Source organism: Peromyscus eremicus, chromosome 20 (assembly GCF_949786415.1).
Source record: "Peromyscus eremicus chromosome 20, PerEre_H2_v1, whole genome shotgun sequence".
Lineage (NCBI taxonomy): Eukaryota > Metazoa > Chordata > Mammalia > Rodentia > Cricetidae > Peromyscus > Peromyscus eremicus.
The window spans coordinates 20,592,700-20,620,415 of NC_081436.1; the positions used below are offsets into that span (position 1 = coordinate 20,592,700).

A 27,716-nucleotide genomic window follows, 5' to 3' on the forward strand; every position below is an offset into this window, starting at 1 on the left:
CATCCACAAAGGAGTACGTTATAGGACAGCATCACTGGACACCCTAGTCACTCGAAGTAGACCACTTTGCAAACTACCCACCCTCCCTCCCAACCTGGTTTCCAACTGCTGGAATGGAAAGTAACAGAAAATGACTAGAAATACTACTGTTTGTTGTTGTTAACCAATGTCTTTTTTTTTTTTTTTTTTTTTTTAAAGATCCCCCTCACTTTTCTCAGCTGGATAATTATCTCCATGTTACTGACTTAAAGACAGAGACAAACATACAAACACACCAGGCTCACAAAGTCAGAGAGAGCGCCAAGGCCAAGTGTTAGTCCTCTTGGAGAAATGCTGTTACCATGGGCAGTGTAGCTCCCCATCCCAGTGTGTACCTCTAATTTACATTTCTGTTCTTCATCTGATCTTATCTTTTTTTTTTTAATGAATCACCTTCATTACTAAACTATGATTTGATTTTCATTACTATTTTTTTGAGACAGTCTTAACCATAGCTATAACCAGGGTGGCCTCGAACTCAGAGGTAATCTGCCTGTGTCTGCCTCCTGAGTGATGGGATTTAAGGCTTCTGCTACCACACCCAGCACTTTATCTGTTTTTAGACTCCATATTTGAGGTAGAAAACAAGAAAGGTATCTCAGTACATATACAGAAGGCACATATAGGAAATACTAGCTAAAGTAAATGAAATGCTTGTTTTGTAAACTTTGTGTCTTCCTACTTAAAGCTTGCCAACAAAGATTTAATTAGTTACTTTTTGTTTTTTTGTTTTTCAAGACAGGGTTTCTCTGTGTAGTTTTAGTGCCTGTCCTGGAGCTCGCTCTGTAGACCAGGTTGGCCTCAAACTCACAGAGATCCACCTGGCTCAGCCTCCCAAGTGCTGGGATTAAAGGCGTGTGCCACCGCCGCCCAGCCTAATTAGTTACTTTTTAAGATAGGGCTCACTGTGTAACATAGGCAGATTTGGAACTCAGTATGCATCCTAGGTTTGTTGTAGGACTTGTGGTGATCCTCCTGCCTCTGCCTTCTAAGTGCTAAGATTGTAGATGTGAGCCCTCATGAATGGCTGTAGATTTATTTTAGAAAGCAGTTTTTGGGTTATACCTTGAATGAAGCCTATTCTCTTAAAATAATATTCTTATTATAGAGTCATAACTATGAGACAACAGAAGATAATCAGTTTAATTCAGAACACTTAAGCTATATTCTCCAACAGGAAGATAGACTGTGTTTCTAGCTTTGCCTTTATTTACCCAGAAAGACTCATTAGAGGTATAACTCATTCTGCACTCTCACTGAGATTTTGTTTGTTTGTTTGGTTTTTTTTTTTTTTTTTTTTTTTTTTTTTTTCGAGACAGGGTTTCTCTGTGTAGCTTTGTACCTCTCCTGGAACTCACTTGGTAGCCCAGGCTGGCCTCGAACTCACAGAGATCCGCCTGGCTCCGCCTCCCGAGTGCTGGGATTAAAGGCATGCGCCACCTCCGCCCGGCTCTCACTGAGATTTTACTTCCAAGTTCAAATTGCCCTGGTTGGTAATGGAATCTTTCTTGAGAAAGAAGTGTCCGGGGCAGGTGGTGTGTGTGTGAGCTGCCTCTTCAGGGTCGTGATGCACTAATGCCTGAAGGAGTCCCTTTCCACTGGGCTCATTTACACCGCCAGGGCTCACCACTGTAGCAGGCTTTTCTTTTAGGCCACCAACAGCTCCCAAACCATGACATGGAGACTTATTAGTTATGAATACTCAGCCTTAGCTTATGCTCGTTTCTAGCTAGCTCTTATAACTTAACCTGTTTTTCTTCTACTGCTTTTTGGCTTTGGGCTTTTTACCTGTCTTTCTTCTGTGTATCTTACTTTCACTGCTTCTCATGTCTGGCTGGCTGGTAGCTCTGGCTTCTGGCCCCAGGTGTGCCCCTCTCTTTCTCCCTCGTTCTCTCCTTTCTTCTTCCCCTTCTCTCATTCTTTTCTATTTATTCTGTCTGCCAACCAGCCCCACCTATCCCTCTATTGCCTAGCTATTGGCTGGTCAGCTTTTTATTAGACCAATCAGGTGCCTTAGGCAGGCAAGGCAAGGTGAAACACATAATTAAACAAATGCAGTGTAAACAAATGTAACACATCTTTACATAGTTAATTCCATAACACACCACAGTACATCCCACGGGTCTTTGACCTTTGATCTGAAGTCAGCCTCTTGTGTGCATGTCCACCTCTAATACCAGGACTCTCTCTCTATCCCAAATCCAGCAGCTGTCCTTGTTGGTCCTTGTTCCTATACTTTTTTTTTCCTTTGAAAGGTGATAGTTAGATTTAAACTGGTGTGCAAATGTGGTGTCCTCTGTTAATCATTGTGGGAAGCAGATGACTTTGAGGAGGCAGGAAAGTAAGTTGGTAGATTCCTGGTTGTGTGTAGTGCATCTGATCCTTTGGCCCCTGGTAGCATCAGGGTCTCCAGCAGCTACAGATGATGCATGATTAGTCTAACATTAGTGAGTAGTGCTGTAAGACAAGAGTGAGGCTAGATTGAAAACATGTCACCAGGAGCAGTGGCAGGGCACTGGTGCCAGCAGCAGGTCTGTTTATTACTCAACACTCAGGTACTGTCTGCAGAGCCTGACAGATGTATGGAACTGGAGTTGCCCAGATTGAGCTCAGTAAGCCCTTCTTAGGTAGTTTTCAGTGTTTTTGGACTCCTGTTAATTGTTTCATTTATTATGTGTTCATGTGTATTTCTGTCCTCGTTTAAAAATCTTCAAATGCAAAGTGCTTCAGGAAGCTTTAAAAAAAAAAATCTTAATATGGATTGGTCAGCTGTAGAACAACTGAGAGAGACAGACCAGTGAAAGTAAACAGTAGCTAGGAGTGCGAATGAAGCTGGCAGGAGCTGACTCTTCTCACCCTTAGAAAGGTGAAACGCTGAACAGAAATGACAAGCCCCTATCTATGGCTTAAGTGGAAAAAACAAGTCAATAAATAAATAACTTAGTTTATCTTAATTTAATAGACTATTAGATGTATACTATACCTGGTTTTGATACCAGTGAGTGCCAATAAAACCTACCTGTACAAAGATATACAAATATATCTTTGTAAATCAAAACAATTCCTTTACAGTGATTTTTACACAACTTTACGAGGAAGGTAAAGCAAATTCCCCATTTTACAAAAGTAAGGTTGATGACGGCTTTTGGCCTTTGTTCACTAGGCCTTTGCTGATTTATTCTAAAATGCCAGTCAAACCTGGAAACTTGTCTTAAATACAAAAGTAGCCTTTAACCAGTGAATACTACTGACATGACTGGTAGCTGATTTCTTGTACTCACAACTTACTTAGGTGAACATTTAATGAATTCAGGTTCTGAAACTGATACCTGTAAAACAGCTGTGAGACTCGAGTGTGACTAGTACATCTGTGCACCTCTTGCACTAAATAAATGGTCCTGAAAAGAACTCTGGCTTCCTTGGCCCTCTGAGTTGGCTCTGATATACCAACTTAGGGTATTATTCTAGGGCTGGCATGAGTGCCATCCTCCAAGACTTAGTGAACATGACAAAACACAGTATGCTCCCAGATGAGAACTTTGGTGGAGAAACCTAAGGAGAGTGCCTTGTGTCTTGCTTCAAGGAAGCAAAGAATAAAACATAAATTGTCCTGACCAACACTTTGAAGCCCTCTGAAAAGAGAATTGATCAGATAGAGTTGCATCAAAGGAAGATGCTCCTATGACCATAACGGGTAGTGTAATGCTTTGGGTGGAGACTATGTTACAGTCATTTAGCAAGAGTGCATAATGAGATCAGCAGATATTTCTGCCCTAGATATAGGAGGTATAATTAAAAGAGAATAAACTTATTGGTAGCCAAAATGAATACTTTTTCCACATTTTCCCAAGCGTTGGCTTTTTAACTAATATTGGAAGAGTCAACTTCATTAGTTTGCTCCAAGTCTAATGTGCCAGACCTTGCATTCCTTCCATCTGCCTGTATTTTCAGTGTGCCTGGTCCAAGAGATGCTAGACCTCCCATTTAGGGGATGGATAAACATAACTGAGTAAATACCATAAGTATGAGCAAAAGAATGCAGTAGTGCTGGAAGGACACAGTGGGACAGAGTGCAATCTGCAGGTTTGCACAGAATTGATCTGCATCGATGCACTAATAATGCTCTGACCCAATTGCTGCAACTCTCTAGACTGCTCAAAGATGTTCATTAAGCAGCATGATTATTCAGGTCTCTGTTATATCTCAGAGGGAAGTGCTGTTCTGGGAATGAATCATGCAGTATTCTTTCTTTGCAGCCTCCCTTACAGGAGAATTAGATGGCTCCTAGTTGATTCAGCCCCTGTAGTTTGCCACTTCAAGTCACCAGATGCCACTTCAAGTCACCAGACCCTGCCTCTAGACAGTGACAAGCACTTGTAAAAGGCCAGACTGAATGAGTGTCTATTTAAATCTGCCCAGAAATTAAGACATTTTGTAATTTACTTACAAGTTATAGTGCCCAGAAATATAAGGGTTTTATGTTTGTTTGTTTGTCTTTTGTCAGTTGCTTGAAAATAATTTTTACTTTTTCTATTAAAAGAAAAATTCCCTTCCTTCATCAGTTTAAGCTGCTGTCTGGGGGGGGTGGGGGAAGCATCCAGTTGGGTTGTGGTGGCAACATACCTGTAATCCTAGTACTTGGAAGAGGCAAATGGACCTTTGAGTTTTGAGACCAGCCTGGCCTACATAGCAAGTTCCAGGCCAGCCAAGGCTACAAAGTAATGTAGATGTAATTCTGAACGGTTCTTAAGAAACACAGAGCCAAATGCAGAGTTAAAAGCCCAGAGATCAGTAGCCAAGAGCTGAGACCACCTTCTTACCACCCACCGCTGCTGCTGCTGCTGCTGCCGCTGCTGCCGTCCTTGCCCTGAGAAAGAGACCTATTTCCTGTATGTCTGTATTTTTTATTGACTTTCTGTTTTGCCTTCTCATTGGTTCTAAACCCAACCACATGACCTCCTCATCACTGCCTGTCTATACAGACCTCCAGGTCTCTATGGTTGGTATTGAGATTAAAGGCATGTGTCTCCAAGCTGGCTATGTCTTTGAACACACAGACTCTGCCTGCCTGCCATGTGATCGGATTAAGGGCGTGTGCTACCACTGCCAGACTTCTGCTAAATGGCTTGCTATTAGCTCTGACCCCCAGGCAACTTTATTAACATACAAATAAAATCACATTTCAGCACAAATAAAATACCATCATAAAGTAAGACCCTAGTCTCAAAAAAAAAAAAAAAAAAAAAAAGAGGGCTTGGTGGTGGTGGCACACACCTTTAATCCAAGCACTTTGGAGGCAGAGGCCGGTAGATCTCAGTAAATTTGAGGTCAACCTGGGCTACAGAGTAAGTTTTAGGACAGCCAGGGATACACAGAGAAACCCTGCCTCAAAAAAGAAAAGGAAAAAAAAAAAAAAGAAATTCAAGGCTAGCCTGAGCTACATGAGATGCTGTCCTAAAAACAAACGAACGAAACCCAGAAAAGAAAAATGTGTCAAGATTTAAAATCCCACTGAAGTCACCACTGAGCCTGTGTTGTTTGGGTCCTGACACTGTGCACTCACTTCCCCTAAGTCAAGGACATTTGCTATGCAGGGGCTTTAAGTAATTACAGTATGGGAGAATGAAAGTCACTTTTTCCTTCAGGTAAAATATAAAGAATAAAAACTTAATTGGAAATTATACTGACCAAAGAATAGGTTTGGGTATAGAATGGACAAATGAAGATTTTTATAGTGATAGGTTTTTATATTTTGTCTTTGACAATTGGCACATGGGAATACTTTTATTTATTTATTTTCTGATTTTTATATTTGTTTGGAGTTTCTCTTTTGTTTGATTGTTTTGCTTCGCTATGTAGACCAGGCTGTCCTGGAACACGAAAGGCATCAGGTGGGAGGTACTGGTAAAATGTGGGATGGTTGAATGAATGAAGTGAACTAAAAGGAGCATGGCAGGGTAAGGAGTATTGAACTTGTGGTTAGTAGGAAAAAAGCTACAGTTACAAGTTCATTGCTCCCTGACTATGCGATCTTAGCAGTCCCCTTTGCTTTGGCTTCTTCTGCTTCTTCAACTAGCGGCGGGGGGGGGGGGGGGGGGGGGGGGGGGGGACGGGGACGGGGACGGGGACGGGGACGGACACCGTAAACAGACCCAGTGTGCTGTCTTTGGGGACTGTGTGATGACAAAACCAACTTTAGGAAAAGGAATGAAATTGTAGTTTTTCCCATGAGGGAGAAATTTGTTACAGTAGAGAATGTAACAGAAAAATGAACAGTCACTTCTGTCACTGTGAGCGATTCAGGAATTCCTCTGTACTTGCCATGACACATTACATACCTGTTACAGTTCTGCAGGTTACAAGCCCAGTTCAAGTCCCACTCTGGATATCAGCTGTTTTCTGTGTTCTGCTCCTTTTCTGGAAGCTTAGGGAAGATTTTGTTTGTTTGCCTTTTTTGAGCTATAACTACCTACATTCTTTGGCTTGTGGCCCTTTCTTCCATCTTCAAAGTCAGCAGTAGTGCATATGACCCTGCTCCCATTTCCACATCTCCCTGAAGCCCGCAGCTCTGCCCCACTCTGAGAGAGGATCTTTGTTTTTAAATCAATATGTGTGTTGAAAGTAGATCCATCCCCAGATAATTAACACATCTTCCAAATCTTGAGACTTACCACCTCTGCAAGGTATTAAAGATCTCTGATTCTAGGGATTCAGATGAACATCATTGAAAAACCTCAATTCTGCCTTCATACCCATAATCTTTAGATTGCTATATAGGGAACAGAAGTCTAGTTAACTTCTGTTAATAGCTCTCAGGAAACATGGATTCTAGCTAGTCATTGTATCTGTGTGGGTCTGTGTTATAGTTTAAGGAGTTGATTAATGGTTCTGAATCTGCGTTACGTACCACAATCGCTTAGAGGGCTTTTTGGAACATGGGTTGAGAATTTGACCTTTCAGTTCCTCCTGGTGCTGCTGCTGGTCTCGAGACCACACTTTTGAGGGCCGCTGAACTAAACCATTTATTAGGTGCTTTCTCTGAGATCCTAATAACCTCTGTAGGGTATCTCTTCTTTGGGTATGATGTAGTCAGCTTATTGTGCTTTTTAAATGTTATTTTATCTATATGAGTGTTTTGTCTACATGTTTGTATGTGCACCATGTTAGTGCCTGGTACCCCAGAAAGTCAGAAGGTATTGCATCCTCTGGAACTCTGGATGTGGTGTTAGAGCCACCATGTGGGTGCTGGGAATCAAATTCAGAGGTTCTGGAAGAGTAACAAGTGCTCTTGAACACTGATCCATCTCTCCAGCTCCATATCATGCCTTTAGCTGAAAGAAGAAAGTATCATTTTACTGATGCAATTTCCTGGTTAAGTGGTGAGTTCTCTGTCTTCATGAAAAAGACAAGGCATGTATGTAGACTGAGCTGTTTCGAAGCAGATTGCTTTGAGAGGTCCTGCAAGGGACAGAGCAGCTGGTGTTGAAGGAGGAAAGGAATAGGCATCCATGTCCCAGCCCCTTGTCTTCTCTGTCCTCATCTGTAAATGAGTAGTGACAAGGCCACTCTGGGTGATTGGTCAATTTTTGGTCTGTAGGACATGTATCTGGCCTGTAGTCATCTTGGGTGACATGACAGTAATTCTGATCCAGCCACTATTCTAAGTCTGGATTAGTGCATTTAACACTCAATGTTTCTGTGAGGTTGAGCACTGTTAGTACTTTCCTTGAAGATGGACTGAACAAAGGTTAGGAAATTGGCTGGTAAGACTTGGTGAGGCAGTGGAAGAGTCACTTACAAAGTAGTTACTCAATTTGTAGAGTCTGTGCACCTAACCCTTCCTTGCCCAGCTCCAGATAATAGTCTCTTTCTGTATCAATTAGGGTATGTTGACTATAAGTTGTAAAATTAATTGAAAAAGCAAAGAGTGTGTCTGTGTTGTCCTGTCACAAGTCTGGAGATGGATGATCCTTGGGTTGGTTGGGTTAGTGCTCAGCAGTGTGACAGAGTCCAGATCTCTCATTTTTCCACTCTGCTTTCCTTGCAGATGGTCTTTGTCAGGATTCTCTTCTTGTGGTGGTTAGGTAACTGTCACAGATCCTGTTGCCCTGTGCTCAAGAGAGTCTGAGCACGGTGGTCTGGTTTTCTCTTTGGTTGGTTGCTTGGTTGGTTTTGTTTTGAAGTAAAGTACCAGAGGGGCAGGTCTCTACTGTGTACCCCTATTTGTTCTGGAACTCACTGTGCAGACCAGGCTGGCCTGAAATTCAGCCTAATTCTGCCTCCACAATGCTGTTGTTTTCCAACTTGTCGGTATTTAAGGGCAAAACTTTTGCAGAAGTGCATTTGCTTGCAAACTTTTCAAAAGTACTTGGTAAACCCATTCATCAGTGGTTACCATGAACTGAGATTCATCCTCTAAGATGGAGAGGGCCTGCAACTCAACTCTGGATGAATGAGTGCTTAGGAACCTTGAATAAAAAAGTAGATGGCAGGAACAGCTGACAGTTTTCCACTGACAGATTGGCCATCCTCTGTTTCTTTGGTTTGGTGGTGAGGCCTTTTATCCTGAAGGAGGTATAGACAGTAGATAACCTGGAGATTCTGCAATTGCTCTTAACTGTCCTTGGTTTACTCTAGGCTAAATGATCTTTACTTTCTTCTCCTAGGTGCAAGGATACATAGTTAATATTTACTGATTATTGGCACCTAAAAGGTCTTCTGAGAGGGAGGCATAAGGTCCTGCACCATTTGTCTCCGGGAGACTTTCTTAGCTCTGACTAAGACTAAGTCCTGCCCTCTGGTACTTTACCTATCCAGCCTGTATAGTGGACACATGCAGGTCCTACCATGTGAATGCATTGTCAATGTTCATAGCTCTCCCATCCTGAGACATGGTAAACATTTAGGCTCCACAGCTGCCAGTGTTTTGGGAGCTTAGCCAGTTCAGATGGGAGGGTTTAAGGAGCATACATATTTTATTTTTCATAGTATCAGGAATAAGTGTCTGTGTCTTCTGGTTAGCTTTCCTGGGTGGTTTGTAGCCACATCCAGGAAGGATAACTAATCTGCATATTTTCCTTACCAGGGCCACATGTGGTTGCATTTTGGTAATGTTAATGGGATTGACAGGATGAGTACTCACAGCAGCCATGTCAAAGTGACAATAGAGATGTGCCCTGCTTTAAGAAAATCTGACCATATAAGGAGGAGTATTGCAATTAGAGAATAGGGTCTCACTTAGCCAGAAATTCATGGCAAGTTTCCTAGTATATTTAAAATAGGATTCATGTATAAAAATACCATTTACATACAGGAACTCATATTTTCTGGAAAGAAAAATATACTTGTATTGGGCATTTGGGATAAGTAGATCAAAATTAAAAATAAAATCTTACAAATATAAGAACTAGAAACCAAATTCTACTTTTAATTGTAAAAGGTCTCTCTCTCTCTCTCTCTCTCTCTCTCTCTCTCTCTCTCTCTCTGTGTGTGTGTGTGTGTACCTTAACTCTCCACCTACACAAGATTTCTGTGGCATAAATAGAAGCAGGATCTACAGGCAGCGCATAATAGTAGAGAGAAATTTACCAGTAGAGCATGGGAGTAGATAAAATGGGGTCTGGGTGCTTACACCCACTGGTGTGTCTACCACGTGTAATATAGTGTCACTTACTTGCTCTGGTGTGTTCTGTTTGATTTGAAGTCATTCATGAGGTCTGGCCTTAAAACAATCTTCTTTTTTTCCCTGTATTTGAGTGAGTGTGATTTATTAGTTGAAAATAATTTCCTTTTCAGAATTAAAGGCACATTTCCATTGTTTTCAATACCTTTTATTCCCTTCTTCCTTTCTTAAAGGCATCTCAAACTCAGTGAGTCTAAAATTCAAAGTCCACCAGCAACCTCTACTTCTAATGTTAAAACATATCACATCTTGTTTTCAATATGGCCAAAACTCTGGAGTCAGATATTATCAACCCCCTTACCCTGAGCTGCTTTTTTTATTTATTTATTTATTTATTTATTTATTTATTTATTTATTTATTTATTTATTTATTTATTTATTTTGCCATGTTCTGCCTGCAGGCCAGAAGAGGGCACCAGATAATCAATCAATATCTCTCTCTCTCTCTCTCTCTCTCTCTCTCTCTCTCTCTCTCTCTCTCTCTCTCCCTCCTTCCCTCCCTCCCTCCCTCCCTCCCCCCCCCCTCTCTTTTTTAATGCCGAATGCTGTTTATTGAAAGAGGGAAGAGGTCTTAAATACAGGCTTACAGCACAATGGGAGAACCCCGGAGGGCAGAAGTTCACTAAGATGTTTTACAATCTTGGCATCTAAGCTGTTAATGCCCATTATGCAGGATACACAGACAAGGAACTTCCCTTAAGCATTCAGGAGGGTGAAACCCGGGAGGGAATTAGCATAGGGAAGATATCAAGGTCAAGGTCAGCAAGCAAGGCAACAGTTACCCAAAACTGGGGCCAGGGCCCTAAAAACAATCTTCTGGATCTCTTCCATGGTGTGGTCAGCGAGTGGTGGTTGAGAAATTGACTAGCCTGTCCTACCACCACAGATTTCTCCAACCACAAAGGCCATGCTGAGGTCTAACAGATGAGGTAAAGAGAAGCCTGTAAGAGAGGGGCAGGTCTGGAGTTACTGACATGCCCATTTCTTCCTTTCAGAAATGCTCCCACTGCCAGGAGGCCGGCGCTACCTTGGGCTGCTACAACAAAGGCTGCTCCTTCCGATACCATTACCCGTGTGCCATTGACGCAGGTAAGTTTGGACCACATACCCTTTTGATTTCTAAGGTTCATCTATGTTGCTGCATGTATTAGTACTTCGTTCATTTGCACTGCCTAACTGTGTATTGTAAGGGTGTGCTATGTTGGATTTCCTCAGTTGATGGACATGGGGTTTCTACTTTTTCACTTGTGTATCCTGCTGCCACAGAACAGTCATAATCTTTGTATGGTCATAGGATTTCAATTCTCTTTGCATGTTAACCCCATGTTTAACCTTTGGAGGAACTGCCATGTGGTTTTCCAAAGTATATACACATTTTACATTCCCACCAGCAATGTATTAGGGTTCCAATTTCCCAGTATCCTTACCAACCATACTCAGATATCTTTATTATCACTGTAGATATCCCAATGGGTGTGAAATCCAGGTTGCTGTAGTTTAATTTTGTACTTCTCTAGTAATGTTAAAGCATTGATGTGCTTATTGGCCATTTGTACAGCTTTTATGGAGAAGTGTCTATTCAGGTTCTTTGCCCATTGTTAAATTATTTTACTTATTTTGTCTTTTTATTGTGAAGTATTAAGAATTCTAAGCCCCCTTACCAGATACATGGATTGCAAATACTGTCTTCCCTTCTTTAAGCTTTTACTTTTCTGAAGGTCTTTCTTTCTTTCTTTCTTTCTTTCTTTCTTTCTTTCTTTCTTTCTTTCTTTCTCTCTTTCTCTCTCTCTCTTTCCTTTCCTTTCTTTCTTTTTTTCTCTCTCTATGTATGTATGTATGTGTGTGTGTGTGTGTGTGTGTGTGTGTGTGTGTATGCCCAAGTAGGTTCAAACTTGCTTATATACTCAAGGATGGTCTTGAACTCCTGATCTCCTGCCTCTACTTCCTTAGTGCTGAGATTACAGGTGTACACCACCATGCCTAATGTACATAATACTGAGGATGGAACCCAGGATATCATGCATGCTAGACAAGCATTCTACCAACTGAGATAGATCCCCAGTAAAAGTTTGCTCTTGACGAGGGCTAATTTTTCTTATTTTTTTCTTTTGATATCATCTTAAAGTAATAAACACCTAATCCAAAGGGAGTTTTTGGTGTTTGTTTTGTTTTGTTTTCTAAGAGTTTTAAAGTTTTAGATCTTTATTTTAGTCTGTGACTATTTTGTGGAGTAGCAGTTCAGATCTGTTCTTTTGTGAGTGGTTATCCAGTTGCCCTGTCTTCGTTTACGGAAATGACCATTCTTCTGTTATTGACTGATAGGATTCTGGCACTTTGTTGAAAGTCAGTTGACCACTATGCATGGACTTACTTCTTGCCTCTGTCCAATATTCCACCATCATAAAGAGCTTTGCAGCAGGGTTTGAAATTGGGAATGGTAAAATGCTTACTTTAGCAAATGCAAGGCCCTGCGTTCAGTCTCCAAGTACACCCCCTCCCGCTCCAAAAAAATAGGAACAAGAAATTTGGAAAATTTGTGTCTTTTTTCCCCCCAAGATTGTTTTCACTATTCTGGGTCCCTCTTTGTTCCATATGAAATTCATGATCAACTTACACATTTCTGTGAAAAGAAAACTATTAGAATTTTGATAAGGATTTCACTGAATCTGTGGGTGAATTGGAAAGCACTGTTATCTTAAATTATAGAAAAGTAGATGGAACTGGAAACTGAATTGAGCAAAGTAACCCAGACTTAGACAAATCCTACACATTTTCTCATTCAGATCTTAGATTCTAGTATATATAATGTGTATATATATATATATATATATATACATACATACATATATATATACATATATATATATATAGTGTGTGTGTGTGTGTGTGTGTGTGTGTGTGTGTGTGTGTGTGTGTATGAGGCTATGAATGTAGGTCACAAAATTAAAAGGGGGACTATGAATGGAGAAGTGGTTTTAGCAGGGAGGGAAAAGGAATTATAGAATACCTGTTACATGAAAGTGGAATACTGGTTACTGAGGGGAGAAATAAGACAGATGGGGTGAAGGGACAGGGGATGCCTAACAAAAATAATGGTGGGGGCTAGAGAAGTGACTCAGAGGTTTAGAGCACTGGCTGCTCTTCCAGGGGACCCAAGTTCAATTCCCAGCATCCACATGGCAGCTCAAAACTGTGTGTAATTCCAGTTCTGTGGGATCTGACACCCTCACACAGACATGTGTGCAGACAAAACACCAATGCACATAAAATAAAAATAATAAATTTTTTTTTAAAAAGAAAGAAAATGCTATAATGGAACCTGTTTGTTTTAGGGGAGGTTGTGGTACATGGTGTACTAGGGTGGCAGGTTGCTTTGCTCTGTCACAGTCTACTTTATTCCCTTGAGACAGGGTCTCACTGAACTTGGCACTTTGTTGAAAGTGAGTTGACCACTATGCATGGACTTACTTCTTGCCTCTGTCCAATATTCCATCATCATAAAGAGCTTTGCAGCAGGGTTTGAAATTGTTTGTTTTGAGCTGGGCTGACTGCTAGCAAACCCCAGTGATTCCCCTCGTCTGTTTCCCAAACCCACAGCAGTGGAATTACATGCTTGGTGTCCTAGTTAGGTTTCTCTGTTGCTGTGATAACACTGACCAAAACCAACCTGAGGGAGGAAAGGGTTTATTTCATTTTATAGCTCTCAGGTCATGGGCCATTGCTACAGAAGGTCAGGACAGGAACCTGGAGGTAGGAACTGAAGCTCGGATCACAGAGGAATGCTGCTTACTGGTTTGCTTTGAATGGCTTGCTCAGCTTGCTTTTTCTTTCTTTTTCCCTTTTTTCTTTTTCTTTTCAACCTATTTTATTATTTTATATGTATGTTTGCATGTCTGTGCACCGTGTACTTATCTGGTGTCCTTGGAGGTCAGAAAGATACTGGATCCTTGGAACTGGAGTTACAGATGGTTGTAAGCCACTGTGTGGGTGCTGGGAATTGCAGCCAGTGCTCTTAACCACCGAACCATTTCTCTTCCTTAACTTGCTTTCTTACACAACCCAGGACTACTTGCCCGGGAGTGGCACTTTCTACAGTGGATTGGGCCCTCCAGAATCAGTCATTAGTCAAGAAAATGCCCCATAGACATACCCAGAGGCCAATCTTATGAGTCAGTTTCCCAGTTTGGGTTCCCCTTCCCAGGTGACTAGTGTTGAGTCCATGTCCTTCTTTTATTTCTAATGTCTTCTCTCTAAGTTTCTATTAGAGGTACTAAAAAGAACAAAGTTGCACAGAGGATTTTAAAAAGTGTTGTATATAGGCATTTGTGTGCAATTGCCATAGAACTACTTCATGGGCAGGGCACTGACTATGGGGATAGGAAGGAAGTAAAGAGCCTTGAACCATTGTTTCACACACAGGATTTGGGTTTTGGGCTGTTTTCCTTTCTCTCTCCCTCCTTATTATACCTCTGCTTTTTTTTTTTTTTTAACTTACTCTCTTCTCCCTACTTTTTTTTTTTTTTTTTAAGATAATGGTCTCATGTAGCCCATGCTTGCTTCAAATTCACTGTGTGACCAAGGGTAACCTTGAACTGATCCTCCTGTCTACTCCTAAGTGCTAAAGTTGTAGGCATGCACCTCCACCTCCACACTTGGCCTCATTCTCCCTGCTGATAAGTTTTCCTTTTGTCTGAGCTGTTCACCCTGAGTCAGGCAGTTGCTTTCCCACATGTTCATTGTGTTGCTTGTAGTTACATGAGAACATCTGGTTTTCTTCACTCAAAGCTGCTCTTAAATGGGGATGATCCCCAAGTGTTAAGTTTGGGGGTGGTTTTGAATGGGGGGTTATGCACTAATTGACTGTCCCAGTCAGTGCCTGGATGAGCAGTGGTCTCCCACACAGAGACTGTTGAGCAACAGACGCTTGCACACCTAGACAGTTAACCACTTTGACTTCAGGCATACCCCATGTGTACCCTCAAGTATCAGCTGTGTTGACAGCCAGGTTCCCAATAGCAAGGCCCATGGGGTGCTGCTCCCAGCTCCCAGTCTATTTCCTGGTATAGTTTCTTAGGGGTAAAACACACTGCTCACTGGAACATTCCACAGTAATGGAAATGTGTAGACCTTTCTGCTCTAAGATGGTAGCTGCAGCCATATGTGAGTATTGAGTACCTGAAATGTGGATAGTAGGACTAAGGAATTAAGTGTGTGTGTGTGTGTGTGTGTGTGTGTGTGTGTGTTTAAGACAGGGTTTCTCTGTGTATCCCTGACTAACCTGGAACTCACTCTGTAAACCAGGCTGACTCAAACTCAGGGATTCAAACAAACCCTCATTCCACTCCTATCTCCATTAAGCCCATAATGTCTCTGTTTAACAAACCTGCCAAGTTTCCAGCAAGAGAGGTTCTGGTTCAAAGGTATGGTATGACTCCTGCTCCTCTAGCTTTGCTGCCACAGCTGTACTCCGCTCTTTGTGAGTGCAGAGCTGGTATCAGAGATGCAGCTTTATAAGCTGCAGACACTTCAGTCTTTGATGATCCAAGTTGCAGGGACCTGGAATACAATATCTAGAGTACAAGCACTGCTTGGCAGACATGGATATTGTACTTATTCCAGTCTCCTCAAGAGTTCTGTTCTGTATAATATGTCTTATATTTAGGGGAAGGGGTGTTCATTGACCCTGACTGATTTTTCTATTCATAATCAAGATAAGTCACTGAGTTTAGGAGGCCCTAATTTATTGGTGGAGTAAGGAGAACAGCATGACGTTTTCATCTCGGCCTTGCTTCCAGCAGCCAAATCAAAGAGTTTAAAGAACTCTTGATGCCTCTGGAAGAACTTTCATTGCTGGAGTGTCTCCATGTTTCATGAAGTCCTGTGACTCCTGCAACTCCCCCACCCAATGTAGTCCCATATTTCTTACACCATCATTAGATTTTTTGTGTTGGTTGTTAATGTTAGAGGAGAGTTTGGCTTCAGATAGAGGGTACAGTAATAACATGAGTTCTGATTCTGGGAAAATATTTAATGTATTTATACAAAGAACATGACACTTAAGGCAAGGAATAAGGCTGTGGTATCTCAATAATTCCACTGTGGGCAAAGAGTCTTGCCTGGAGGGGATTTTTCTTTAATTCTCATGAAGAAACACAGCTGGAAATTTCACTCTCTGCTAAAGACTTTGATGTTTGAGTAGTGGGGTCAGAGTCTGGGGGTGGGACATGAAAGAACACAAGGGTCTGGCTTCTTGTAGGACAGGCTCTATTGTGAGGGGTCCTGCCCCTACCTTTCCCAGGGTACTCTTGAGGAGAGAGGGGTAAGAAACTTGTAGATAGAATGATAGGCTAGCCAACGAGGGGAAAGACAGAAACACAGGATAGCTTCAGGAGGGCTCAGAACTTTATTCGAGAGGGCCACCGGGCGAGGCAGAAGACCTCCCCCTTGCTAGATACAGCCAAGTGTAGACCCTTCCAAACACCTGGTACCCAGGCCCATGGTCCAATCATCCACTTATGCAGCCCTGCTGGTAAAGCAAGCTCAGATCTCACTAGGAAACTTCTGTGGGCTTCCACACTCTTATCAGCAGCACCAAGGATTCATTTATTCCCCTCCTTGTGCTCCAGGAGTGGCCACAGGACTGCAGTATCCATCTATACGAACGAGTATGAGGATGACAGTGCTAAGGTAGATTGCAACTGAGCTGGTGACTGTGTCTAGTACTAAGGAATCCAAAGGACATGTTAGATCCCTCTCGTTTTTTTCTACCATATCCTTGAGGTCACTATCTTCATTCTGCTGAGTTCTGTATGGATGGCACACCCGAGCTTTATGGAGCTTGTTATGAAACACTCAGCAAAGTCACCCTGGCCTTTAAGCTTAGAGGGTAATGAAAGCGTTCTCTCCTAGGGGTGGTATGGAGGTGGTATTTGTTTCTGGAAGCCATCTTGTTGACTGTTCCACCTTGTGAATCTTTTCTAGCTCTGTGGTAATCTGGTGAGTTGTTGCTTTGGTTTCTACCCTATAGGAATTCTGGCCAGGCCCTGTGCACTGCAAGGTTGTGTCAGGGCCTTAGAAAAAACAAATTAGGTGATTGTCACTGGCTGATCATGTGGGGACTAGGCACCTGCCGGAGTCCTCAGTTGGGATTTCACTGCACTTCTTTGTACTCTTTGCTCTTATTTACCTCAGGAGCACCAGGGTGGTTGGATGCCGTAATATCCCCTGTACCCTTTTAGCTTCTGAGCTTTCTGCCTATGTTCTGACTTCTACTAGGAATGGAATTACAGTTCCTGATGAATTATAGATTTGTATGAGATTTGTATGAGAAGAGAAAAGAGCAGTTGGTTGTTCTATACAGCGTGCTGTAAGGGCAGAGGTGAGCACATTCTAAGACTTCTTCAGGAGAATTCTATTTCCAGAAGTAATGTATATTTACATTGTTTTATTTGTGAATTTTTTTTTCCTTTTAACTCAGAAAAAAACATTTTCTAACTTTAGGAAACATTTTATTAATGGCCTGTTACAGCTGGTCACACTGTTCTGTCACTCTGAGGGTGAATGAACCCACCTGTGCCTTTCTGATGGTGCCTTTTGCAGCTGACATGGTCCCTGTCCTGAATGGTTTTGTAAACCGTGTAGCGTTATGGTGGCCAAGCTTCACAAGTGCCCTGTTTAACTGGCCTAGAGACTGGTGGCACAGTGCTGCTGGAGACTCCAGGTGAGGAGAGAATGCTTCCCTGAGCTCCAGTTGTCTGCCTCCTACTGTTCATAACTCACTGGCCGATTGAAGCAGCAGGAGTCTTGGTCATGCTATGAACTTGTGGTTTCACTTACTGCTATGCTTGTTGCGTACTGGAGGGAGGGGCCTGGAAGTTAGTGACAACTGGCTTAGTTTTGGGGCCTTGATCTGAGAAAGCTGATAGCCTACTCCATAGATGAGGTGGTCTAAGACTCCATAGGCAGGTAATACCAAAGTGAGCCAAATTCTCCGAGATTATCTTAGCTGATTTGTTCAGGATACCGAAGACCTGAGAAGTTTTCATTTGTGTGTTCTCTGCTTCTTATATACTATTATACTTGAAATCTGTGGCTATAGGCTGCTAATCCGAATATCATTTTGAACTGGTTAAATAGTAAACTTAATAAGGTAAGTACCGTGACTGCCTCTTGTTGTGGTGCCTGAGAGCTCTCTGAGAGTGTGTGATCAATATTTATTAACATCTGCCACCCCCTCCTGCACCAGTGACCTGGCTGTCGGTCTGTCAGAGCTGTGATGTACAGAGTGAACTCATTAATTAGATTGATCTGCCCTGCCACACTGCCCTTGTGCCTGAAAGCTGGGCTTACCTGAAGGCACGTGTATTCTTGGCTGCCATCAGGCATGCTGTCACCATGTTAAAAGTTGGAATACGTCATTTTTTTTTTTCCTCCAGAGAATAAAATCATCCTCCTGGGACTTGGTTTTCCCTCTGAAGTGTTGAGTGCAGATTGTGTGATGGTGTCAGCAGTGTCTCCTTGTATCTCTAGGGCTGTGGGATGCAGGTGACAGCCGGGCTGCCAGGCTTGGTCACCGTTCTGTCTTGAAAACTGGGCTCTCTTGAATAGAGGTAAAAGAGCGGGGTCGGGGGGTCATTGTATTTCAGGTGATTTTTTGTTTTCTTTTGTTTTTCGAGACAGGGTTTCTCTGTGTAGCCTTGCGCCACCACCACCCGGCTCAGGTGATTTTTGATTTTTCGAGACAGGGTTTCTCTGTGTAGCTTTGCACCTTTCCTGGGACTCACTTGGTAGCCCAGGCTGGCCTCGAACTCACAGAGATCCGCCTGGCTCTGCCTCCCGAGTGCTGGGATTAAAGGCGTGCGCCACCACCGCCCGGCTGGCTCAGATGATTTTTAAAGAGGCTCTGCAGTGATCCTATGGGGTTAGCTGAACACTATTTTAGAGATTATCTTTGATTGTTAAGTATTGTCATTTTGGAAATACAGAGGGAAAAATTCTAATGGAAATCACCTATTTTCTTCCTACAAGAGAGTCACTGATAGATTTTGGAAGACTTCATTTCAGTCTTTGTTTTTAATGTGTGTAAAAAACTTTATATGAAATTTAAAGTTTAGTTACACATTTGTATATCATGGTTATTGGAGTGATTTTTGTATAACAAACAATACCATGGTTATTTACCTTTATCATCAACCACTTTAAAATACTAGTTTTTTGTGACTGATACCATGTTAATACCATAGATTATTTTGGATGTCACTGATGTTTTCTTATTAGGAACTACAGTGTGGTCAAAGAATAAGAGGAAAACAATTGTGTCTAAGGTGCAGATCCAAATGATTGTTAACGTTTTGAATGTTCAGTGACTTGAAGTCCAGGCAGATCAAAAGATCCTGGAAATCCTTTATCTGTGAAGGGAGGAAAGATAGCAGGATAGGATCTGTACTCCAGCCACCCTGTGAGCACCCTTTGGCAGTTCGCTGGATAACCCACTAAACATAACAAAGCTGGGAAAAAGTGCGTGTGTTCCATGGCATCTGGCTTTTCCACAAGTACTATCAGTTTTTCATATAAATAAAGAGTATTGCATACATACATCCAGAAGTAAGAAAGGAAATAAATTATTAGTATTGAGGCCTCTTAGGTTCATGCCTGTCAGTCCAGCCATTATAGCCATGCTTTGGTTAAGCATGCATAGGCTCATCTGACTGTCTCCTTTGTTTTGTAGATTGTTTGCTGCATGAGGAGAACTTCTCGGTGAGGTGCCCCAAGCACAAGGTGAGTCATACATCTCTGCACTCAGAGTGGGGCTGGTTGTGTAACTGGAGAATAGGGGTAGCTTACCTTGAAAGATTGAAAGCCCCAAACAGTGGAAGACTTCGACCATGTCTGTCCCAACATATACCTCTAGCAGAAGCCTTCTCCTAGCCTTTGGAAGATAGAGAGGCACAAAGCTGAAGGAATCTCTAGGGCATGAGGCCAACACCCTTCATGGTAGGATGGGAAGAGGTATGGTGTTTTGAGGGGTATGTCTGTTCATTACAAGAAATTAGGAGATCAGACTCAATGAAACTATTACTGCTTTCTATTTGAGTTTAGTAGAACTCCATCCAATTCATGGATCAATTCATAATGAGCTGCTGCAAGGTCTGGTATGGAAACCTTTCTTGGACTAGGAAATAGAGCCAGCTCCTGGGCTTGGGGATGCTCTCATTCTCTCCCAGGTAGTGCAGTAGAAGCAACCCAACAATGTTTAGGTGATGGGCTGCCACTGGTCCATTTCTCAGTGTGTTTAAGTGATGCTTTCATGGTCATTTCCTTTCAGGAAAGGTGGAAAGATGAGACAAGTAACTCATTTCACAGAAGGCAGGATGGGGTGAAGGAGGGGAGGGTCAGAGTGGGGAGCATTGCTGCCCATGTCTCCTGCACTTGCTCCTGTCTAGCTAAGGTTACACTGACACCTGGTGGTCAGTCCCCAAATAGGGCCAGAAAAATCAAAAGGAGTCATCTATAGAAGACTTCTCAGAATGGTCCTGGCAGATTCTTACGCTTTCTTTTAAGAGTACTTTTCAGAGGTTGATTTTAGGATCAGATAATATTCTTTTATTTTTATTTATCACATTTTGCCTCAGAAAGCCCAGTTCTGGGTGTCTCCTGTTTGTCATTCAGTACTGACTCTGCTTTTTATTTCCTTTTCCATGTGCCATTCCTGTCCTTACCGCTACCCGCCCTGGTTCCCACACTGTATTTTCTGTTCTGTCCTTTTGTCTTGTCTCCCCTTGGCTTTGGCCGGCATCAGCCTCCCCTTCCGTGCCCTCTCCCCCCCTTGCAGAACAAGACCGCGAAAGGCAGCCTCAGCACAGAGCAGTCGGAGCGGGGGTGAGGGGGGCAGTGTGCACGTGGGAATGGACAGCAAGCACAGGTGAGTTGGGGCCTGCTGGGCTCCCACCACCTCCTCACCCAGCTCCTCACCCAGCTCCATGTGTGTCCTGGCCTCTGGCCTCTTATGGCCACAGGCTGCACCACCAGCATTTAGTCATGTGGATGAATAAAACCAGGAAAAAAACGTTTCCCATTTGTTATTTAGCTTCCTGAATGTCTACAGGAAGGTGGTAGAGGCTTCAGAACTGTCCACTGCCAATTGGAGTCAGGACAACTTTTCCTGAAGTTAGCCCTTTAGTGAAGAGGTGAGGAATGAGCCCATGGGTGTTGGTCCTAAAGGCAAAGCTTCTAGGACAGCTCTACAAGCGGGGTCATCTGCCAGCAGCCCACTCTTGACGCCGTCTTAAAGAAGTCTAACTAGAGGTCACTTAAAAAAAAAAATTTGAGTAAGGCTTATATACTATGTTTTCTTTTGGGGAAAAAACCCAGAATATTCTCAAAATTTTATTATTTGTAATCCCACCTCAGTACTGTGAAGAATTCCTTTTTGTAAAAAGGATAAAGAGAAGGAAAATTCAGAGATGTAGTGGATTTTATCATCCAGTTTAATTATATTTGTAACAGTGTCAGGAGATTAAATTGATTGTAGTGAGTGTCATTGTACAGCCATGAGAATGCAGTTGAGAGGATACGGGTGCTGGCAGTGGTTCATCCTTTCTGCTCTGCTCTGTCTCTGCGATAAAAAAAAGTAGGGTTCGCCGGGCGGTGGTGGCGCACGCCTTTAATCCCAGCACTCGGGAGGCAGAGCCAGACGGATCTCTGTGAGTTCGAGGCCAGCCTGGGCTACCAAGTGAGTTCCAGGAAAGGTGCAAAGCTACACAGAGAAACCCTGTCTCAAAAAACCGAAAAAAAAAAAAAAAAAAAAAAAAAAAAAGTAGGGTTCAAAGAGAACAGAAGTGTGTCATGACATGGGCAGAGGTGCTAGCTGTATGGCATATTCTCTGAGGGATCATTTTCTAAATGGGGGTTCTCTGCTCCCAGACACAACAGAACTATTCTCTGTGGAGTGTGCCCTCTCCCTGGTTACAACTGGGAGGTTTTTACCATTTTCTGGAAAAATCATTGTTAATTTGAATAAAAGTTGAATTCATCTGAGAGTATGTGGTTTTCCTCTTCTAAGAAAACGTTTAATTGGTGGTTCAGGTACCAACTTCAGAGAAGGCTGTTTATACCCACTGTGGGACAGGTCTGGATTCAAGTGCGGGCTCCCTGGTGGGGATGCTGAGTACTTTGCTGGGTTTTGTTTGTTTGTTTGTTTGTTTGTTTGTTTTCTCCTCTGCCTCTTCAGGGAGTAGGGTTGGCAATGCCTGGAGCAGAACACAGTGTGAAAGGGGAATGGGAACCATTTTACTTGTTCTTAGGGCACAAGACCCAAACAGAAGAAGACTGTGAACTAACAAAAAGTCATTGTCAGCTCTGCATTTCTAGAACCTGCTGAGCTGTACAAGCTGCACAAAGTCTTGGTACAGTGCTGTGGCCCTCAGGACGAAGTGGTGGGGAGATATATATGGTTTTTGGAGAACTGTTTGTATTGGCCTTCAGTGGGACTCATGGGCTTAAATGCCACTGTGCCTGAGTAGGCTCTGCAGTCTCTGTAAGTGCCTCTCTATTGGCCCTGATGGTTGGAGTCAAACTCTTAAGGGGACCTTGAGATAGATTCCTGAAGTAAGTGTGTCTTAGAAGGCTTCGTTGAGGTAAAAGTGGGTTCATTTGGAACATGGTTTTGTCCTGAATTCCAGCCTGAATTTTAGAAAATCTGGACCTTGGTAACTCATCTCTTAGGGATCTTGGTCTTCATCCCTACTCATTCTTAGATTCTTCCAGCTCTATCTAGACTAGAAGCAGAATGGTGAGTTTTCCCTCTGTCCTTCCTGGGCTGGTATCTGGCCATAATAGACTCCTGACCCCCATGTGGAGATGGACCTCAAGTCTGTTGAGGTTTGTAGCAGTCACCTATTGAGTAAATTAATAGACCCTGTGTCCAGTTTTAATATCTGGAATAATCTCTTCGTAAATTCTTCCTACAATGAAAAAAATTTTTCAAGGTTTGTCTGTTCAATTGTGACATTGAGGTCAGTCAAGTGTCCTTCAGAGGCCAAACAATTATTGAAGCCTCAGTGGTCAGGGACAGAAACAAACCACTATCTTCAAGGAACACTCATGCTCAGGATAGTCACTATTAATGGGGATCTACACAAAGCAGAGAAGGGACAGTAAGTGTGCGTATGTGTCCTGACCTACTGATACCCCACTTTCTCACACAGAATAGTGAGAAGGGGCTGTGTGACTGAGGTTAAAGCTACTTAGTATTTCTAGGCTTCTGTTTCCTATGTAAAGAAAGAAATAACAGTGATGAATTCAGGAGGATTTGACAAGGCCGTGGCAAGTACAGAGTACACCAGGCCACTCCATGCTACCTAGCTATGTGTTTCTGATAGCTACAACTGCTCTATCTAGCAGAAAATACCCAGCACTAGGGACCAGAAGTTGTTGTTCCAACATGTGAGGTTTGTACACTTGTCCCCACCAGGCTAAGAGTGTAAGTGAGGTAAAGTCTTTGATTTCTTGCCCAGTAGGTCATGTCCCATCCATTTCTGAGGATAAGAAAGTATCCTATCATGGTAGGCCTGTGATGTTAAGATTGTTACACTCGCCAGGCAGTGCTGATGCACATCTTTAATCCCAGCACTTGGGAGACAGAGGCAGGTGGATCTCTGTGAGTTTGGGGCCAGCCTGATCTACAGAGCTAGTTCTAGGACAGCCTGGTCTACAGAACTAGTTCTAGGACAGCCAAAGCTACACAAAGAAACCCTCTAGGAAAACAAACAAGCAGAAATTGATACTCTGGCTTCATTGCAGGTTTAGACAGTCTTTTGACAGAAGGACCCCTGAACATGGCTTTCCTAATGTGTGGTCCCTGAGATGTAGCAGATAGGGAACAGAAACCATCATTTGAAATGATGTTCTGTCCTGGGTGCTAGGAATGCCAACTATCCATATACCTTGCACAAAACAGACGTGGAAAGAAAGGGATGGCATCCTCCCTGCTACCTCTGAGCAGCATGCAGCCTATCTACAGATGATGAGTGCCACCCCAACCCCTAGGTTCTTCCAGGGAAGTGCTGCTGGGGTTACACCTCTAAAAGGAGACCCTTAGTCTATCACATCTCCCCTATACCGTAAATCAATACTGAATCAGAATTTGATCCCCCTTCAAGTAGGGACCACATGTACTTCAGAGAAGAGACTGCCTCTGAATCCTGGCATAGTTGAGCTGAGTGATGCCTGTTGCAGTTGGGAGACAGGCTTAGAGTTTGGTGGAGAAGGATACAAAGGAAGCCCTCTCAGGTTCAGGCCACAGGGTAGGTAAGGGGAGTCCAAAGAGAACCCTGTGCTCTACCTGCTGAGCATCAAGGTGCTTAATTGTTTTGTGGTTGTGGAGGTAGAAGCTGAGTTCCACATAAGAGTTCTGCTACTGAGCTACCCTTATCACATCCCCGTTCTTAGTGATAGTCATTTTGCTTTTTCAAGATCCCCTTCCCTTATTCCTTCAACTGCTATGATTACAGATGGTAGCCACATGCCCAGTGAGATTTAAAGAGAATATTGACCATCTTCAGGTTGGAATGGCAGAAAACCCACCTGAAGCCTAGTTGTTGTTACCTCTTGTCAGCCATGTCTCATGCAATGAAACACAGTTTCTGGAACCTAGTTAGCAAAGGATTAGCTAGCTGTAAATCCAAGTCCTGCATTGAACTAGCCACATGCCTGGGCTGCAAGTGTCACTCCCCTGAACTTGAGTTCCCTCATCCTGAAGATGGAGTGCACCTTAGTGCCATGGTAAAACACCTGTCTTCCCTGGGCTGGAGTCTTCGGCTCTATTACACTGCTGTCTCTGCAAAGTGCCTTCGTCCTTACTGGGCTTTTTATAAAGCTTTTAGCAAGGGTAGGTGTGTGCATGTGTGTTTATGAGTGGCACATTCTTAGGTCCTGCACACGTACCAGCCTTAGCTGTTGCTTGTTGGTAAGCTTTGTGGAGGCAGGTATGAGACAGTAAGCCTGGTTTTTCCTGAAGGTTATCCGTTGGAGGTGAGAACAAGAGAGACTTGAGGAAGAGACAAAGAGGAATCCCAAGAGACACAGATACAGAGAGTATGGTGATTGGCAGAAAGCAAGGATGAGAGTGGCTTACCATCAACGGTGGCTTTTGGTGTGACTTTTCTGGACTAAGTCCTTGGAAACTGTTGTTGCCCTGAGCCCTTCTCACACAAGGCAGACCATGAGACACTCTAGAGTCCATTGAACAATCCATTTGCCCTACATGGGTCTTAAGAACAACCTCTGAAACCTGAAATGGTAGAAGAGAGAAACCCAGGGGCCTTGAGCACCTCAGGTTTCTGAGTTAGCAGAATTAAAAGCTCCAGCTCTGTGTAAGCCCCAGAAAATGGGCCAGGGCCTGTCCCACCATCAGAGGCTCTGAGAAGTGTTCTTTATTTGCTTGAAGAACAGACTCAGCTAGAGACAAATGAGACATAGTTGTGGATGATCTTTTTGTAATTTGGATGGGTGTTCTACATTTCAGTGACAACAGGATACTGTCAGCCACTTTTATGAGGACTGAGCCTTGCCACAAGGTGCTGAGCCAACCACAGGCCCTTGGTGCTTACTATGCTGACAAAGATTCACACACTACACTCACAAACACAACCCAGCCATGGAGTTCAAGGAATCTTCTTCTGTTTTGGTCCCTTCCATTACATGACCCATTAGCTTAAATCACTGCTGCCTTTCCCCATGTTTGGTCCAAAGCCACATGATAGTGCTGGCATTGATTTTGGATGTGTTCAAAATCAGCAGCCATCTACAGAAAGGTCTGAGTGTAAGATCCTTATTGAAAGCTGCATCCTCCCATTACTGCCACAGCTGGGCTGAAACCATATAGACCTTCCCAGCACCCAGTGTCTTCTGCTTGTTTTCCAGGTGAGACTGTGGAGATGAGAAGGTGGTGGACACACACGATGGAATGGAATCCTCTTGCTGTGCAACCACACCCTGCCCTGCCCTGCCCTGCCCTGCACCCCCACTGCGCCTGCCCATGCCAGCACTTCCTTCCTATGTTCTCACATCACACTCAAACTGGTGACACCACAGGAAAGAAAGACACAAGATGTTGGAATGGCTGTTTCCATGGACACAATCTCCATAGTGACAATATGGGGGAGGGGGGAGGGGTGGGCTGATGGGGAAGGGGGGGTCAAAAGGGAGGGATAAAAAATATATATATATAAATCTATTTTTAGTCTGGAAAGACTTTGTTTAAATGAAAGGTGCGCTATCCCTTTTGATTCTATTTTAAAATTATCTAGTTAACTCAAAATTTGTTCCAATGACAATGAAATTTAAATGTGAAATTGAACTGAACAAACTCATCTCATAAAGGATGGGGTGTGGCTTTGATCTTTAGCCTGTCTCACAACAATTCAGTGAACACTAGACCCAGAACTGAAAGAACAGACAAATAACAGCCACCTTCCTCTGTCAGTCTGTCTCACAGGGGAAGTTTGTGGGGGAGGGCAGAATGGGGATGGTCATTTTCAAAAGTGGGGAATGATGTTTAAACACAAAAATAAATTTTTCCTTTCCAGAAACACTATTTATTTATTTTTAATTTTTCTTTTTTGGGGGGCTGGTGGTGGAATTGGTAGATGCCCCAAGGTCATGGCTGTGTCCTGGATCACTGTGGTCCCACCAAGTAGGTAGAGTAGCCCCACAGCAACAGGTATACTTAAGGAATGGCTTACCTCTGGCGCCCTCTTTCCTGGACACATTCCATGTAGCCGGGACCCCTGGGGACCCACAGGATCCATGGAACCCACAGAGGCCCAGGCCTCTGCTGCTGAAACAGGCCAGGTCGGGGAGAGAACGTGCGAACCATGTAGGTGGGTGAAGCTAACCAGAACCACCCGCTTTAATGCTTTATTGCTTTCTTTCATTTTTATAATGGAAAAGGGGGCTTGTCAGATGTGTGGCCCCATGCTACATGAATCTTTATGTTGTATTGTTTTGTTTTGTAAATTGTATAATTTTTAAATATATGAGTTTTAAAAAAAGAAAAAAGTACAAAAAAAATCTTGTTAAGGCCTTAAGAAGGGATATGTGCATCTTTCAGGGGTCACTCTGCCATGGGGATAAAATAGCTGTTTTACAAACAGTTTTATTTAAAAAAACAAAAATCAAAAAAATCAAAAAAAAATCAAAAACATAATAAACTTCATTTTAACCTTGTGTCCTTTTTCATTTACTCTAAGTGAATGTGTGTCTTCTTTCTCCAGGATCAGCTTCCCAAAGGGGACCTTGGCTCGGTTCCCCAGCAGGCCACCACCAGTCCTTTTTTCCCTAGCTAGGGTCCTTGGCAGCAGAGCCTGATAACAAATCCAGGGTTCTTTTCTGCCCCTTGTGGGGCCATTCTGACTTTTTGAAGTTGACGTGAGGGCATATTCCCAATCAGCACTAATATGAAGGATTATAAAAGTATAATGCAGTGTTAATGGACTTTTTTTCAAAGAGAACAGAAGAAATATTGGAAATGCTGTTTTGAGTTGGAAGTAAGCAATTATAAATGAGTTCTAGTGTGCTCATCAATTTGGGGCTGCAGAAATGGCAGGTTAATTTTGCTTTAATGGCTGTGTCCTGCAGTGTGGTCCATTTCTCATCTCACCTGCCTGGATGGTGGTGTGAGTGTGAGCGGTGGTGTGCTACATCAGCCACGGGGCCATGTGCGGGCAGCTGGGCAAGGCCTGAATGGAAACGGCAGCTTTTGAGCTGGTTGGCATCACCCGTTGGTAACCTGGATTAACACAGTTAAAATGCAATTGATAGACTTGTAGTGTCAAGGACAAAGTCATAAAACTTGAAAAATACGTATCTTGAGGAAAATACTTTCCTGCAGCAGATGTTTGTTACTTTGCCTTTTGTCCTTTGGTTCCCTTTCCACTTGCTGATGATGCCTGAGCACAGCTTCAGTTATGATTGTTCTACATCTTTCCTTAACCTG

General features: G+C 43.0%; 1 protein-coding gene across 3 annotated transcripts in view; it reads left to right on the top strand.

Moving 5' to 3' along the window:
• Tcf20 (transcription factor 20) overlaps positions 1 to 26,947 on the top strand; it is a 50,803-nt gene extending 23,856 nt beyond the window's left edge. Inside the window, exons 2-5 of one of the 3 annotated variants that reach the window (XM_059248065.1) lie at positions 10,717 to 10,810; positions 19,449 to 19,498; positions 20,520 to 20,642; positions 25,643 to 26,947. In XM_059248065.1, coding sequence (XP_059104048.1) covers positions 10,717 to 10,810; positions 19,449 to 19,498; positions 20,520 to 20,603 — 228 coding nt within the window. In that variant the 3' untranslated portion in view covers positions 20,604 to 20,642; positions 25,643 to 26,947. The remainder of the gene's footprint in view (positions 1 to 10,716; positions 10,811 to 19,448; positions 19,499 to 20,519; positions 20,643 to 25,642) is intronic. The other 2 variants (XM_059248066.1, XM_059248067.1) reach the window with 2 other exon arrangements.
• The last annotated feature ends 769 nt before the right edge of the window (positions 26,948 to 27,716 follow it).